At 36.7% G+C, this 16,644-nt stretch overlaps 1 protein-coding gene across 1 annotated transcript in view; it reads left to right on the top strand.

Annotated features, from left to right (window-relative positions):
- CHIC2 (cysteine rich hydrophobic domain 2) overlaps nucleotides 1-16,644 on the top strand; it is a 31,686-nt gene that overhangs the window by 5,147 nt on the left and 9,895 nt on the right. Inside the window, exons 2-5 of the mRNA XM_056333016.1 lie at nucleotides 2,306-2,360; nucleotides 2,504-2,659; nucleotides 16,112-16,168; nucleotides 16,335-16,394. Of these exons, the coding sequence (XP_056188991.1) occupies nucleotides 2,306-2,360; nucleotides 2,504-2,659; nucleotides 16,112-16,168; nucleotides 16,335-16,394 (328 nt within the window). The remainder of the gene's footprint in view (nucleotides 1-2,305; nucleotides 2,361-2,503; nucleotides 2,660-16,111; nucleotides 16,169-16,334; nucleotides 16,395-16,644) is intronic.

Consider the following 16,644-nt stretch of genomic DNA (forward strand, 5'->3'; position numbering starts at 1 on the left):
GGATATAGGGAGGACCTTTTTTACAGTGTGGGTTGTGAGGCACTGGAACAGGTAGCACAGGGAAGTTGTGAGTGTCCCATTATTAGTGTTTAAGGAAGTGTTTAAGGTCTGGTTGGGTGGAGCTTTGAGCAACCTGATCTAGTGGCAGAGGGTTTGGGTTAGATTATCTTTGACAGTGCCTTCCAGCCCAAATCACTTTATGTTTCTATGATTATACTGCCTGCAGTCAATGATAGGGAGATGACTTGTTTATTTTTCCATAAGACCACGTGTAAAAATCGCCTACAGCATCAAATTCATAAAGTAATCTAGCCCAGCATGCTGTTGCCAACTGTGGCAACAGGCATTGCTACTTACGGGTTGCATGCAAATCTGACTGTTCCTGGTGTCCATTCTTCTTGTATTCTCTGACATCTGCAATTGTGTGAGGTGATGTATACTTCAACTGTAGTGTCTTTTTGTTATGGAGCTTGTGTACCCTCTCCAAATCTGTTGGCATAGTCTGCGTCACTAATCTCAAGTGGAAACAAACCCAGAAGTTTGCTACTTGCAGCATAAAGAAGCATCTTCTTTCATCTGTTCTAAAGAGATCGACTAGTTTCAGTGAGTGCCTTCTGTTGTGGGATTTGGTAATTAACAGTTAATTATTCACTTTATCCACTACCTTCCTGAATCTTTGTACTTTGATCGTATACCCCCTCAGCCTTCTCTTTTCCAAGTTAGTGTCAGCCTTATTAGTCTCCTAATGCAGCTGCTTTATTCTGTTGATTATACTAGTCTTCCTTCTCTCTGCTTTCTCTTAACTCTACCAACTCCTCCATGAAATGTGGATGCCAGAACTGCACCCAGTATTGAATATGTGGGTATACGAGGGTTTTATGGAGAGTCAAAACCATGCCCTCTGTGTTGTCCTTAATCACCTTCCTAGCGGTGCCAAGTATTTTATTGCTATTTCTAGTGGCTGATGTTTGAGAGAATCATGAGTGGTGACAAAAGATCTTTCTCCTGAGCTGTAGCTACCAAACTTTAGTTGAGTGTCACAAAAGCATAGTTTAGCTTTCCCAAGATTCACCACCTTTATCTAGGCAGAAGCTCATCTGTCACCTTTTGTCCACTGGGTTTTGTGAAGCCCTTCCATAGCAGCTCACCATTGGTGCAGCACTTAACTGCCTATTTGATTACTTGGACAAAGTTCTCCATTGGCATGCAGATCATTCTGTTCAGTAAGAAAAAACCCCACAAAAAACCCAAAAGCAAAACCCTGAGAAACATCTAGCTGCTCAATAAACATATTGTCAAAGCAAATTATGCCTTTAAAATCTGCAACTGTCAAGACTCAGATAAGCTTTTCTGCATCCAACTGAGCAATGTGTGATAGGTCTTGCTGCCAGTATTAGCCTTGAGCAGTTTAATTTCTGATTTGTGTTGTTTGTGGTATCTGATAGTAAGACTGCTTTGGTTTATATCAGAAGGTTATTGATTACAACTTAAATTTTACATTGAGTGCTGTTTAACAAATTAGCAGTCACACAGGTTTATTAATGACTTTGTTAGACTGTATAGTCCCTATTAGAAGTTATTGACCAGACCAGATGCCAGAAAATATTCGAATGTTCTTCAAGGTTCATCCTTTCATGAACCCAACCAGCCAGCTGTAAGACAAAGTGAAACTCTTTTAATTTCTAGATCTTCTGCAACCAGAATAGTCAGTAACTCCAGCTCATCTCAGACTGTCTCATAACTTTACATATGTTTCTTTCAAGTTAGTTATCATTTAAATAACATTTTATTAGGTAGTATTTTGTGTTCTGAAACTTTTTTCTGAATTATTCAGTATTTTTTTCTGAATAAACAAGCTGGTATTTATTCAATTGTTATGCTCAAAACTGTTACTTAGCATGGCCTGAGTGGAATAGCACAGGATGAGCTTTTCTTCAAGATATATCTGTACTGGTGGAGGAGGGGCTAATTCAAGCCATGGCCTTAATTTACCTTCTGCCCATAAGTACTTCTCTTCACTTTTCATGCTTGCCACAATTGCTTATAAAGATTTTGCTGAGTTTGGGATGAGTCAACAGTATCAACAGAACTTTAAGAAGACACTATAGGCAAGATGGATTTTAAACTGTATGGTGGTGTGCTTTTGTTTGTTAAGATAATTTTAGGAATTTTAATAACAACCATTTTTTCCTGAAAATAATGTTGTTGTGATACAAATGCTGAGAGTATTATGACGTGCTTGTAACTTGTGGCATGTATTGGAGTTATTGATAATTTTGGTATGAATTTAATTTTGTTTTTGCAGGTTTGGACTAAGCAACAAATTTGAAGCAGAATTTCCTTCATCTTTAACTGGAAAGGTGAGTGTTTGAGAGTAGGAATTTGATATGTTAAGATTTTATTACAAATACAGGAGTTCCAGGTATAGACCACTGTAAAAGTAATAAATAGCACTGCTGTGGGACTAGTTTGTTTTCTGGTTTTTATTTTTTTTCCCTTGTAGGTTGCACCTGAGGAATTTAAAGCCAGCATCAGTAGAGTTAACAGTTGTCTTAAGAAGAACCTTCCAGTTAATGTACGATGGCTACTATGTGGATGCCTTTGCTGCTGCTGCACTTTAGGTTGTAGTATGTGGCCAGTTATCTGCCTCAGTAAAAGAGTAAGTTGAACTATTAATATAATTTTTGATAGTTAGAATTGTACTGGGTTTGTTGCAATTTTTTTGTCTCCCCGACCTTTAAAAACTGTATGCTAGAACTTACTTAAATTAGTTTGATTTCATACATTTTGGTAACAGTTGTCTGTCATGCTGGTTAAAGCTACCAACAGACACCAGTCAGACATTGAGCTTTTAACTGAGTGGTAGTATAGCTGAATATCTCTGCTAGAACCATGGACTGTGCAGCACTTACTATTACTGAAGTAGCTTTCAACATACTTTTTTTAATAGCTGCATCTTCTCTGTAATAAGTTGTTTGGGATTATCAGAATCTGACAGTGATTTAGTGGCAGTTTGTTTTGAGAAGCTTCTCGTTACACTGTGGCCCAAATAGCCATATGTTTTTGTTTAAAAAAAATATAAAAATGTAATAATAATTTTTTTTCTTTCTGGGTTTTCCTTTGAAGCTGTAGATGAGTAAGATTTTTTTTTTTGTGTTTGTTTTTACACATTAAGAACTAGAAAGTTGTTTTGCCTGTGTACACTTGGCACTGTGTATTGTTCAACAGAAGCTCATTGCATATGCCTGTTTTTCACTTCCTTTCCTTCAGTGCTGTTAATTAGGCTGCCCTCCCATCTCTTCTGTTTTCATGTGTGTAAAAATTGCCTTTAGCTAGTCGTATTTCACTGCTTTGCAAGAAGTCTCTGTGTCTCCCCATCCTCTCCTCCCTATTAGTCCTGTTCATTTTTCTGCTTCATGGCAAAGCTTGTGTATATTCTCTCTTGTGATACCTCCTAATGCTGCCAGTTATGTACAAGTCGGTACACTGAACATGGCTTGATTTTCTTTATGAAAGTCCTCATTTTACAGAGTTGGTAAATCAAGGCATTTTGAAAAAATATTTATGGGATGAACACTGATCATAACAACCTGCATGCATTTTTGTATCGTCTAACTTTCTGTGTTAGTCCCTTTGAGTGATTACTTAAGGCTGGTTTTAATTGTATACAAAATAAGGTAGAAAAGCCGCCTGGTAATGTTGTAGTCTGTGGAGAAAAAAATACAAAAATGTTGGCATAAGTGTGAAGTATAGCAGGTTGTCCATATTTAAACTATCACAAACTAGTAAGTTTCCTGTAGCATGGTTGTATGTTCCATAGCCTAAAAGTCTGTTAGAAGAAATAAGAATTTGCTGATTGCCTCAGCAGATGAGTTGGTGACTTAACTAGCTTGCAGAGAAGACTACTGTTCTAGGCATACCTCTTTTTTTACAAAGACAAGGAAAGCTTGCATTGCTACTGTCCATATTTAACTTCAAAAGGAGAAAGCTTCTGGCGCTCTTTAGCTTGACACATTTTTCTCACGTAATATGCTGTTGTAGCAGGAAATGATAGCAGCACGTAACATGGTAGGGACTGATGCCACAAGCCCTCATCTTCTAAACTGGGGCTTCTTAATCTGCTATCAGGAATCACCAATAATCAACTCTTTATCCATTGTTAAACAAAGTCAGAGAAAAGACTTGTAGCATCTGGGGCCAAAAGACAGTGTTTGAAGCTGGGGAAGGAGATTCTGTGTGGGAACCCAGTGAAAGAATGGTTAAAGAAGTGCTTCCATTGGTGTTCGCATGGGATAGGAGTTAAAGTAAGCTTCCATCCAGAAGGATAAATCTGAAAAAAAGAAATAAAAACCCTCAAAACCTGAATACTCTGTTCAGAGGATGCTGGAAGGAAGTTAGTGGCGTAATTGTTGCTGTAATACACAGACTGCATAAAGACAGAAGAGTCTTTGAAAGAGAATAAACAGCAGGAGTAAGGACAGAAACTTGGGGTTGAAGTTCTGGAAGTTATCCTAGAGGTATGGCCCAGACTGTCAGTAAATGTTGCATTTTTCCTGTTAAAGCTGGTACCAGGAGACCTTTAAGGACCTCTTTGCACCTTTTCCTGCATTTAAGACTGGGTGAGTCAGGCTCAGGCTTGGATGTCCAGCATTAGTGAAATTGAGGTTAAGACTCAGCTGCCTAAACACAGTATCTTGTGACACTGTGCATGGCACTGAATACCTTTGTTTAGGAACTGTGGTTATTCTTCCAGAATGAAAATAATTTAAGTCAGTCTGGAGACTTTACATCTTGTGACATTGGTTGTCTGTATCAGCAGGCTGAGCAAATGGATGGCTGCTTAGAGGGTTGTCTGTCAGACAAAGAATCCAGAACCTGGTGCCAGTTGGGCATCTGGAAGAGTATAACATAGAAAAGAATTAACTTGTGTTCCTGAAGACAAACTGAAGGGGATGAGAATGCTTTCCCAAACTATAACTCTTAATCCTGGACCTGGCTAGGAAAGACTTTTTTTTCCTCTGGTAAAGGAGGTAAGGAGGAAAGCTGTGGAATATTTTCTGGGATGTATTTGCGAATTCTAGTATAGGAAACAAGCAGAGGAATTTGCAATGATTCTAGCCAGGGCTACTACTCACAGAAAAGCAGTGAAAAGTTACTGCCACTTGAGTTGCTTGAGTGGGTATGGGTGGATTTGACTTTATTTCTTGGTAGACCCAAATCAGGAAAGTACAAGGTGATTTAAATCCTTTAAATCCCTCTTACCTGGAATTACAGATTTTGTACCCTTTAAGATCTCAGTACTGAATTGCATCTACAAGCTTGCCAGATTTTTCTTTTATACAGGACTTTCTATCAGTTTATGTCAGAGTGCTATGACAAGTGCAGGAAAATACTCATACGTATTTTCCTAGAAGTGGGGAAAGTGAGAGACAGTGCATGGTGTGAATTACCTGCAGCTGCTCAGCAAATTGACAGCAGTTGTAAATGCAACCTGATTCATCTAGGTTCTGATCTGTAATTTGCTTTAGTAGATTCCAGTAGAACTGTGACAAGAAGCAATTTTATAATCTTCCACTAAAAAAATTAAAATATTAAATCCACAGACTAGTTTGATTTGCTGCTAGTGTCACAGTTTTGCTGATATGTAGAAGACTTACTCAGTGTGAAGTAATCACATTTGAACTGCTTGTCTCTGACTTTACTGGGTCTTGGAGTAGGGTTGTGTTGATCAAATGATCTTCAATGCTTTTACTTCTTTAAATGTCCTTTCACGAGCCAAACTTCAGCCATAGGTATAGTCACAACAGCCAGGATTCACTTGAGGAAACAGGAATCCAGGCTGATGTGCCTGTTTCTTCCTTTCAGCTTTTACATACAGTGGATTGTTTCCCACTGGCACTCATAATGTAAAACAATGATAAAAGATTAACAATAAATAAAATATTACTTATTTTACAGTACCTGCACTTGTCTTGGAAGTATTGCCCAGAAAGCTTTGCTAATTCAGCCTTGTCTAAGTGATTCCTAGTGAAAGGACAGTTGGAGCTGGCCTGTTACATCCTTTGCTGCAGCGATCACGAAAGACTCCCAAGACCATATAATTGGCTTGATTTCTGAAAGCAGGATGGGAGTATTCCATGTAGAACTGAAATTTGTGTAGAACATGCTGTAATCACACAATAAAAATAGACAGCCTTCATCTTTGCCCTTTTCTGCTGAAACTAAAAAATCTTTTAGAAACAAAAACTTTTTGTTGCCTATACAGTGAGTTAACAAGTGGGCATGTTTCTTAAGTTAAAGATTTTTATTAAATGAAACAACAGTTTCAACTATACAACTGCTTACTTTTAATACAGCAGAGTAATTTTTCTCAGAATGACCAATTAAGAAATGCTTGTTTTAATGAGGCTAAATCAATCTACCATGTTCTTAAATTGCTTGGTATAGTTTGTAGCTCTTTTTCAGAGAAATATTTTTTGAGGTTCTTGTAGACAAAAAAGAAGCTGCAGCTTCAGAGTGTTTGAAGTTAGAATAATTATCTTTTAACTTTTCTCTGTGTTCTGTATTTTTACTGCTTTCCATTGACTTATTAAATTCTAATGTGGGACTGTTCTCACAAATGTAAATATGAATTCTGAAATTACAGGCAATTTCTGAAAGTTTGTGTATAATGGGAATGTGCTTATTTTTGTGCAGTGAAAAATAAGTTATGGGTTTGTCTCCTTAAATCAGCAGGTGCTTCAAACTAGGAATTTAAGTCAGATGTTTGTAAGCTTAATTGTTAATTATATCACTTTAATATATTTCCATGCTATGAGGGCTTTCCCTTCACTGTATTTTTCTTCCTAGTGCTTTGTTCAGTGCTAGTTTTGGAAGTCTTTGTACAGTATTGCTTCATTCCTTCTTGTGCATAGAGTTTTTTGAGAAAAAGCATGCTACTCTTCACCGGTAGAATAAATGTTTAATTTGATTCAATATATTATTGCCCTTCTCCTTTTATGTGGTTTTGATTTGATTTTAATGAATAAAAGCTGCAAGAAAGTTACAGGAAATAGTTCCTCATTTGCAGATCTACATTGTCGGTGATCATCAGCAGTTTTACTCATAGATTATACCATCCTTTCTGGGACAAGTTCCGGATTGTACACATGAACATTAAGTCTTTAAGTTATTGTTCTTTAAATAAAAAGAATGACATAGTGAATTATAATTCAAAAAGCACTACAGGCTGAGGTGCCCATTTGAAGCCACTCTTTCAAATGAATTGACACTCATTTTCAGTATTAACTAAATGCTGTAGTTCACAGTGTGTAAATAGGATAAATAATTTCAACAGAAACTGTAACAATGAAAGCTATGATAGAATTGCAGTACTGCTAGATTTCTTCAAAGCCAGTATTGTACATGTAAATTGCATGTTTCAGAAGGTTCATGGGCAATCTTTTAAAATGAACAGAATGAGATATTTAATAGCAATCTCTAGTAATACTTTCAAGAGCTACTTTTTTGTTTGTGAATTCACACAAAGCTGATGAATGCTGCTTAAGCCTCATCGTTAGTTGTCACTTACATAGTAGTTTACATTTTCAGAATGCTGTATAAACATAACCTAATTATAACTTCCAAAGTATTGATTAAATTAAATGCGGTAGAGGAGCTGGAATGAATTTTCTTAAATACAGTAGTCTTGCTTGTCAGTGGATGATACTGATGTTAAACTACATTAGCTCAGTTTATTAAAGCTATGAATACATTACATTTATTTTCAAAACTGAAGGAAATGTATATTTTTGTCCTCTGCCTGACTGCCAGGGACTTGGCACTGGAGATGCTCTTAATACCGTAATGCTTTTCTAAGCAGTTCTTCAAGGCAATTACAGAAGACAGGAAGGTGCCTTGTTTTTGAAGTCTTTACTGTGACAATTTACATTGTCGTTCAGTTTGGAAGAATCTTTAAAATTGTACTGTGTTTTGTTGTGTTTATCCTAACCAGAACACATGTAATCTCTATATTGGCTCTAGTCAGCTTAGTAAAACTTTTCTTAAGTAGTGCTTGTATTGTATCAAATATGCATTTTTGACCATTGCCTTCAAATATATTCAGAGGTCTTTTAAAATCATGTCTCTTTTCAGTATTAGCTGTGAAATAAAAGAGCCAGAAGATTCAGATCTGGTGTATTTTTCTTTAAAAATTGTTCACTATGATTTTGGTCAGAAGAGTCACTTAAGTCCTTCAAGTACTGAAAGCTTGTAGGACACTATAAATGTGAAATCATGTGTATAGCTCTGATTTTTTTTTTCCTATGTCTGAAATCAGATTTTGTTTCCTTCAGAGCACCCTGTAAATGTTTATCGGGTTTTTATGTGCTTTCCTAAAGGGTAGAGTAGTGAGCTGGTGCATAGTGAGGTGTGGGAGCAGGTAGTTCTGCCATGTCTTTTAATTTGCAAACCTGTTTGGGTGGGCGGGGCAATAAGATTGGCATGAAAAATACTTACAAATACAAGTAAATCAGAAAATACTAGTTCGTTTCTTTATAGTTCAAATGCAAGTCCGTTAATATTTTTAGAAAAGGTATTTAAAGTTAAATTTGTAATTTCATATATTCTTAATATTTATATTCATCTTAAATGCAGCATATATCTTTGGCTTCTATAGTGAATATTCTAAATGATATTTGAAATATAATTGCATTTGTAATTAAAATTATATCTGTAAACATTCTAATATTAATTCAAATAGTATATGTAGGATTAATGTTTCCATGTTACAGCACCTTTTACATTGTGATGGCTAAGGTATCTAGAGGGAGCCATAGATAATGCAGTGGTTTCATTTTTGTATTGCTTTTCCTGTCCAATTTGACACGTTCCTGAAAAAACAAATGTGAGCTAGTTGAAATTTGCATAGAGCTGTTTTGAAGTAGCATGCTAAAAATTGTCTAGCTAGTTGTCAGATTTGGAAATCAGGTTAGGAAGGGTAATTTTTAGGGTTTTGTCTTTAGCAAGACATCTTTGTAGATGATGCCAAATAGGGAGCATATGCAAACACTGAGGAAAATATTAGAATACAACGTTATCTGAAATTCATATGATAAAATAAGTAGAAAGTACTTCACTGAACAAGAACTTGTTAGTCTATGTTACTGTAAAACAAACAAAACTGGAATGGGATGCTGGGAAGTGTGATGTAGCGATGCTTCTGGGCTGCCTCTTGCTTTTCCTCAAAGTAATCTTGCTCTGAGATGTGCTCGCTTTTTCACTTTATTAAACAAATCAGGGTATAATGTTATTTTCTATGTAAGTGAAGCACTGTCAGTAACTCAAGCACTATGTATACATAAAGTAACTTGTTATTTCACAAAAAGAACCAACCCCGGTAGTTCAAGAAACACGTTGCTGACAAAATAGTTGGAAGGATTGGGGCGGCAGTTCTGTGAAAGAGTAGACTGAAGGAGTTGATAAGCCTTCTACTGTACCAAACATACATGTGAAGTAGAAAGTGACTAGATATTTTCATTTTTGTTCCTCATAAAAATTATTTTTGCTGAATTTTGGAATAAATTGTTGAATTTGGAGCAATAATGATGATGGTAAATATTTAAGTAGCCAGATTTATTTTTTCTAAATTGGTTAACTAGCTACAGGATCAACCTGCTTGGGATTCTGTAATTTTCTGTTTCAATCCTAGATGGGCAAGGCACTGTAGAGCCTGTCCCTTTCAGAGGGATCATCCTCTTCAGCACACACAGTAGTGAAGCGTTGGATTTTACAGGGCCTTCTAGAATTATTTTGTCAAGTTCTGCTACCTTTTGGTTTATTTGGCTGTGTAGCTTCTCCTCCATTCTTGGCGCCTGCCCTTGGACACTCCTAACAGCAGGAGTCAAAGGCTTCCTACATACTAATAAATTAAACCTGGGAACGTTCCTAGGAATTGGTGCTTTGTAATTTGTACTCTTGGAGAGGTCCCTGGCAGGCTCTGAGTCTGTCTTGTGTAACAATTCCTAGGCATTATCAGAATGCACTGAGTGGTTTGGAGGTTATGAAAATTTACTGATACAGATGTAAGCTGCTCTCTGCCAGCTGGCTTCAAGTGAATGGGAATGTTTCTGGGCATAGTTTCATTTGCTAATAGAGATGTAACCTGAGAATCTTCAGTTTCTCCACCTGTGCTGGCCTTGAACTATGTTCCATAGCATACTACTGGATATTTTGGAAATAAGTGATGGAGACCCAAATTAACACGACTGTAACCTTAAAAGAGGAGATGAAGGTGGGATTTTCATCCATGTTCAGTTTATAATTTCCCACAGTGGATGACACCAGATGAGATATTTGGTGGAGATTCAATCCTGTTTTCATCCCTGTTATGGTCAGTTTCATTTTGCATGTTCGTTTTCTGTGGCCCTTTCTGTGAGAATGTCCTTGAGCAGGAGGTGGGCACTTTGGATTGCGATGGCCAGATTTGAATAATTTGTTTGGAGAGAACGAAGCTTCATGGGTTTTGTTTCCTTATAATGACAGAGAATCAGAGCTACAATTAAATCCTAGAATAAAAGTTAGAAACCTTTACTTACAAATTCAAGTAACAACATTCACAGATCAGTTCAACATCTGTCTGCCTGTGAAATGTGTTTTTCCATATCTCAATTAAACCTTCTCAAGGGAAGCGTGTTAATTTTGCTAAGGTTGAGACCATTTCTTCTACAAGGCTTCTCTATGGTGTGAAGTTTCCACAATGGTTGGTTCTAGTTGTTGTCACCTCATTACAGAAAGTAGTTAGCCATACTTACTTGGTGACTTAGCTCTTACAGAACAGCTAAACTATCCAGTGGCTGAAATACCAAGTTAGCATCTTGAGTCTTTTGGCTTGTCTATATTTGAGAGGACATTTATGTATGAGACTTCTGTAATCAACTTTTAGGAACTTTCCTTGATATTTTCTCTCTGCCACATGTTTGTACTACACACCAAAATGACTTTGGAAAATACTTATCTATCAGTTAATATGTTGGTGATAATACTACAAGATGTTCTCCATGGTACTCCTGGATAATATGCATGGAGGTGTATGTTTCTGTGTACCTTTTCCATTCTCCACATGCTTCATGGCTTTAGTGCTTTCTTAAACAGTCTAGAGTTTGAGAATTGAGATAACCAGCGTCTCTGAAGAATAGTCTTTGGCTTAGATACTAAAAACTGTTGCATGCAGTGATGTCAAACAATGCTGCTTTCCTCTATATCAGCAGACAAAGTGGTGGAAGAGACCTTTCTGGAAAGTAATTGATCGGATTTGATTCATTAAACTTTAAATTTATCTCTCTGATGAACCAACCCAGGGTTGAGACCCATACAAATTAGGCCAGTTTATTGATCATGTGAGGATTTGGGACAATATCCTCAGGACTGTCTTTTAGAACTGGAAGTTTCTTGAGCTCAGCTTGATGTTGTCAGTTCTGCTTTAGAATTCTGCTGATTATATTTCTCCTTGCCTGATCAGGTGCTCTGATCTGTGCTTTTGTCTGGGCTCACTTTCTGCCCACTTCTATAAGGTAAGACAAGATGCAGCAGTAGTAAACCTGTTGGACAAGGCAGTTATTTCAGAATTGTACAAAAAGCACCAGAATGCTACATGTATTTCCAGATGTTCTTCAATCCATGTAGAATGGGTTTCACTCACTGACTTGTGTGGATGCTGCAGTGGCTTCTGGGTTGAGCACCCTTACAGTAGTCTCAAATACCCTGGCTATTAATAGGAAAAGTGATGCAAGATACACCTCAGTGGTTGAACAGACACCTTTCCAAACTACTGTATGTGCTGAAGTAGGTATTCCAGGATGTCAGGATCAACTAAGGTTTCATCTTTGTCATCTTTGCCCTTCACAAATAGAGAATTCTTCTGTAAGATGGGAATCTTGCCAATTTGTAGTTTCTGAAGGGTTTATTTGTGATTCAGTTTGTTCAAGGTGAGGACTTCCTCAGCAGAGATAAAGATACATGTAATTCAGTTATGTGTGTTCCAAGTACAGCTTTGGCATTTTCATGGCATTGATACAGGCCTCAGTGTTGACTCAGGGGATGTTCTGACATGTTGAAAGTAAGCATACAGTTGTGTGATTCGGTTATCTTCTAACTGTATGTTTCATTGTTTGTGCTGATAACTAAATTACTCGGGTATAAATTTTGTAGTCAGATGTGTCTTTGGAGAATGAACAGAAATTACTGCTTCTATCATTTCTTTTTGATTGAGTGGAGATGGTATAGTTCAGACCTCTGATAGGATCTTTTGCCTTTCTTCTATGGGGTATAATACAAATTCTGGCCTTATGAGAGTCAACAAAAAAAATCTGCTTCAATTATTCTCTTTGTATTTTGAAATTTGAGCACAAGGTGTATTTTTTCAGAGCACTATTCAGAATTATTAATACTTGATTGTACTGAAGTTTTGTATGAAGGAATTTGAACATCTCCACATACTATTTATTGGACTAATGTTGCACTACATGAACATATGTTTTGGAGTTCTCACATGAGAAGTCAAAGATGAAATACATGTACGGGGAGATTCTTTTGTTGTTCCCAGAGAACTACAAATAAAATTGATGGTGGAGGATCCTGTAGTTAATGTCCATGTTGTTTCCTCACAAGACAACAGGAAGTACTCACATTAGCACTGCTTTGGGAGTCCTGTAAGATCCTTTTGTTTAATACTCTACCAGTCATTTACTGATTTACAGTGGGAGTTGAGGGGGCTTTGGCTCATTCAGTAGTTTGGTTTAGTGTAGCGTGCATGTTCCAGGTCATGCACTGCAAGAGGGGACCGTGTGGCTGCACAGCCTCCCAGTCCAGATCATAACTGCATTTGGAATTGTAAGCTAACTTCACTAGACACTGCAAAGGTGTAACAGAAAGGTCTTGCAGTTGGTTATACAGGTAGCACGCTATTTGTATTAAATACTGCCTTGTTTCTGCATGAGAAGTTCGTACTTCCTTTTTTTTTTTTTTTCCTTCCATGTTTAAGGGCAAAACTGTATTTTACTTTATTGGGGACAATAAGCGTTGGTGAGAGTGTATTCTGAGTTGGGCTCTTTTGGTAGCTTGACTTTTCAAAAAGACACTGTCAAAAATCTTTAAATAATGAGTTATTTTACAGGAATGTTTCATTAAACATTGCATCTAGATAGTTGATTGAAGAGGTCTGTTTTGCAAAATTCTGTGGATAACATTAAAGACTATCTGCTTTTTATACAGAGTGTGTTACAAAGCATACTTTCTTATCATTGGTATGCTAAAAGGCGTACTTGAATTGCAGTTTTAGCTGCTCAAATTTTGGATTGGGTTTTTTAAGAAAAAATTTTTAAAAGCTGGCTAGTATTAAATCTTCCTAATAAGCAAGTCTCTCTTCCACTTAATTTGTGCTTTTGTTGTGGCTAACAAATAATTTGCTGTATGGGTTTTTCTGTACACCATTGATAGAATATATAAGCTTGTCATCCTAGTGTGCTGGAAATGCTACACTCAAATCAAGTGTTCCTTTCTGGTTTTGTATATCCTCACCTGCTCCTCACTGTAAATCACTGAGATGTCAAGAGCAGTGATTAATTAAGCTGCACGTGCAAGTGCTTTTTTTCACCTGTCAAGTAGGAAGAAAACTTACTATAGTGAATTGTGCAATGCTGTTTAAGTAATTTCTTTTTATTCCAGGCTCTGAGGTTTGCAGAAATATTTTACAGTCTAATTTTCATTAACATTTCTGTATTGATAGTATGGAGTGATTTGGGACCTATGACTACCCCAAATTATACTACAGGAAGGATTGTATTTAAGGCTCTGGGAACATAAATAATCGTGGTTTCAAGGCTGCATGCGTTTTTATCTCATGCTAGTCAAATGACTTTAAACTGGCTTATTTAAATAAACCAATTAATAGTACGTAACTACCTATCAATTTCATATTTATGCGTATGTATTGCAATATATATGTAATTTTATTGGAATTTGAAAAGCTTGGATGTTTTCCACACTCCTTGGGGCAAACAATGAAATTAAATTGTATAGTGATCTTAATCTATTATTAAAAGGTCCTGGAAAGGAAGATTACAAGGTAGATTCAGGTTTTGAATCAGTTTTGCCATTGGTTTAGCAGCGGGTGGGCAGGCAGATGCCTGCTCAGAGTAGAACCTATTGCCATTTTTCACCATTGATAGAGTAGCCTTTCAGAGTCAATGAGCTCTGTCAATGTGAGCTTGTCAAGGCTACAACTTCATAGACCTGAGAGGCGGTTTGAGAGGTCAGCCCTTTTCAGGTTTGCTGTGATGCAAATGAACTTTAATGCTTAAACAACTATTGGAATTTTTATGTCTGCTCCTTGTTCTTTTTTCTTCACAAAGTCATTGACGAGACATTCAGTGCTTTTTAAATTGGAAGTTGCATTGTGCTAAAGACCTAGTACAGATTTACGGAGGGCTGAAAGCAGTTAGATCATGTTCTTTTCATGGTGCGATTAGAATCAAATCGATTTCCCTACAGCCTTCAGCATTCAGATGGCAATTTTAACAAAGCTTGGGGGCTAGACAAGGGACAAAACGACTGAACTGAATGTTAATTACACTCTGCAGCCTTATTTTCTTTTGATTTGGAGCTGACTGGCAACTAAATTAACAAAAGTGTGACCATAACTGCTGCCCTATTTTCATTTAAAAGGAGAGCAGACTCTAAAAGGCTATCTTTACAAAGAAACAAGTGAGGTCTACTGATTATTGTTAAAGGGCACTGTCTTTAAAAACATAATAATAACAATAACCCCAAAAATACTCAGTTCCCAATTGATGTGATAAATTAGGCACTGGCACACACACACCTTCTGATAATTCCTTGACTTGTGCTTTTTAAAATAAAACATAAAAAAAATTCAGTGTAGTGATTACTCATAGATAGCAATGATCTAATTTTTAATCATGTGACCACAGTACGTGCTTAGATGTGTTTCTCCACAACCACTTTGATATTAAACTAGAGAGAAACTGATGTTTGAATGGCAAGATGTTAATATTTGGTGGGAAATGAATAATTTGCTGTCTAATTTTTATTTTACTCAGACATTCTTGTCTCTCATGACAGCATTTAGTTTGATTTGTTAAGGTTCATTTACAGTACTTGTATTTTGTAGTAGTAACAGCAAGATGCTTTCTTATCCCTTCCCCTCACCCCTCTCTGCCTTGTAAGGGAGCTGCAGCTGCACTAAGTTGTATTTGATCCTTGTCATTGCTCTGTCCTTTTGCACCTGCAGCTCTGTTGGTCTCATCATAACACCTGGCACCATGAATTATCCTCTTTTTATTCAGTCAGTAGCAAATCCCATTTAGAGCTAAGCAGTGTATATTCTGGCAGTCAAATGACCATAAATGTCAGTATGTATTTCTCAAATGTAAATATAATTGAATAATTATATTCCAAATACTGTGAAACTTTACAGCACAGAATGTCCTTTAATACTAGCATGAACGATCTTAAAAAGCTGTGCAGAACAGCTTTCAAGACTCTCTGAAGTGTCAGGTGTAGACATAAGCAGTAAAACTGCTTTAGGATCCTGTATGTTGGGTTTGCTCTTTATACATCACACATTTAGTAACACTGATTTGTGCAGTTTACTGTAACTCTGCATTTCGTTTTCAGTCTCTAAAATCTGGATATAAAAGTAACAAAAAAATTCTCTTTTGTTTGCAGTATTCCGTATTTATACTTGACCTACAGCACTGCAAAATAGTTTGCAACATTTGCAACATCCATATAGATGGATACTGGGCGATCAGTGTTTCTGCTTTGATACTTGGATCACTTCAAAATTTCCGTGGTTTTAAAGTTATAACTGCTATAAGATCCAGAAAGCATATAGTTTTTGTTCCAGAATGGTTGAACATAGTTATTTGGGCGTCATAAAATGTTGTTTCTGTTCTAGTTACTATTTAATACCAAAGAAGTTTTGATAGTACTACGGACCACCCTGTACTCAGTCACTGTCCTGTACCTCTCTCCTTTTCACACAAAAGCAGCTGCAAAACAAAGTTTTTCTAAAACCAGTCAAGAGTAAAATTCTTTCTCATTTGTCTTCCAGACACGAAGATCGATTGAGAAGTTATTAGAATGGGAAAACAATAGGTTATACCACAAGGTGAGTGCCGCAGGGAGCAGCTTCGTACTGTTGGAGTTTGAATTGCACAGTATGGAAACAGATGCTTTTGTTGAACAAAAAATATGAAAGGTGGACAAATGGGCTAGTCTGTGTGCTGCAATAAAATACAGCTCATTTTTCTTCTTTTTCTTTCCTCCTTGTCTAGCTGTGCTTGCATTGGAGACTAAGCAAAAGGAAATGTGAAACGAATAACATGATGGAATATGTAAGTTAAAGGGCTGTTTTGTGAGTTTCTCTATTAAATGATCATTTATTTTGCTTCTGATCTTATTCTTTTCATGATTATTAATCAGTAAAGGTGTCAGGAGCTTAATCGCCTGAGTGCAAGGATTTTCTACGGTTCACAGATGCATGGTTTCATGTGCAGGACTGATTTATAAAGTTATGAATGACTTGAAAACAAGGCTTCACTGTGTTCTGAAAAATAATAAATTAATTGCCAAGATAAAATGGCT

Source organism: Falco biarmicus, chromosome 1, assembly GCF_023638135.1.
Source record: "Falco biarmicus isolate bFalBia1 chromosome 1, bFalBia1.pri, whole genome shotgun sequence".
Classification (NCBI taxonomy): Eukaryota; Metazoa; Chordata; class Aves; order Falconiformes; family Falconidae; genus Falco; species Falco biarmicus.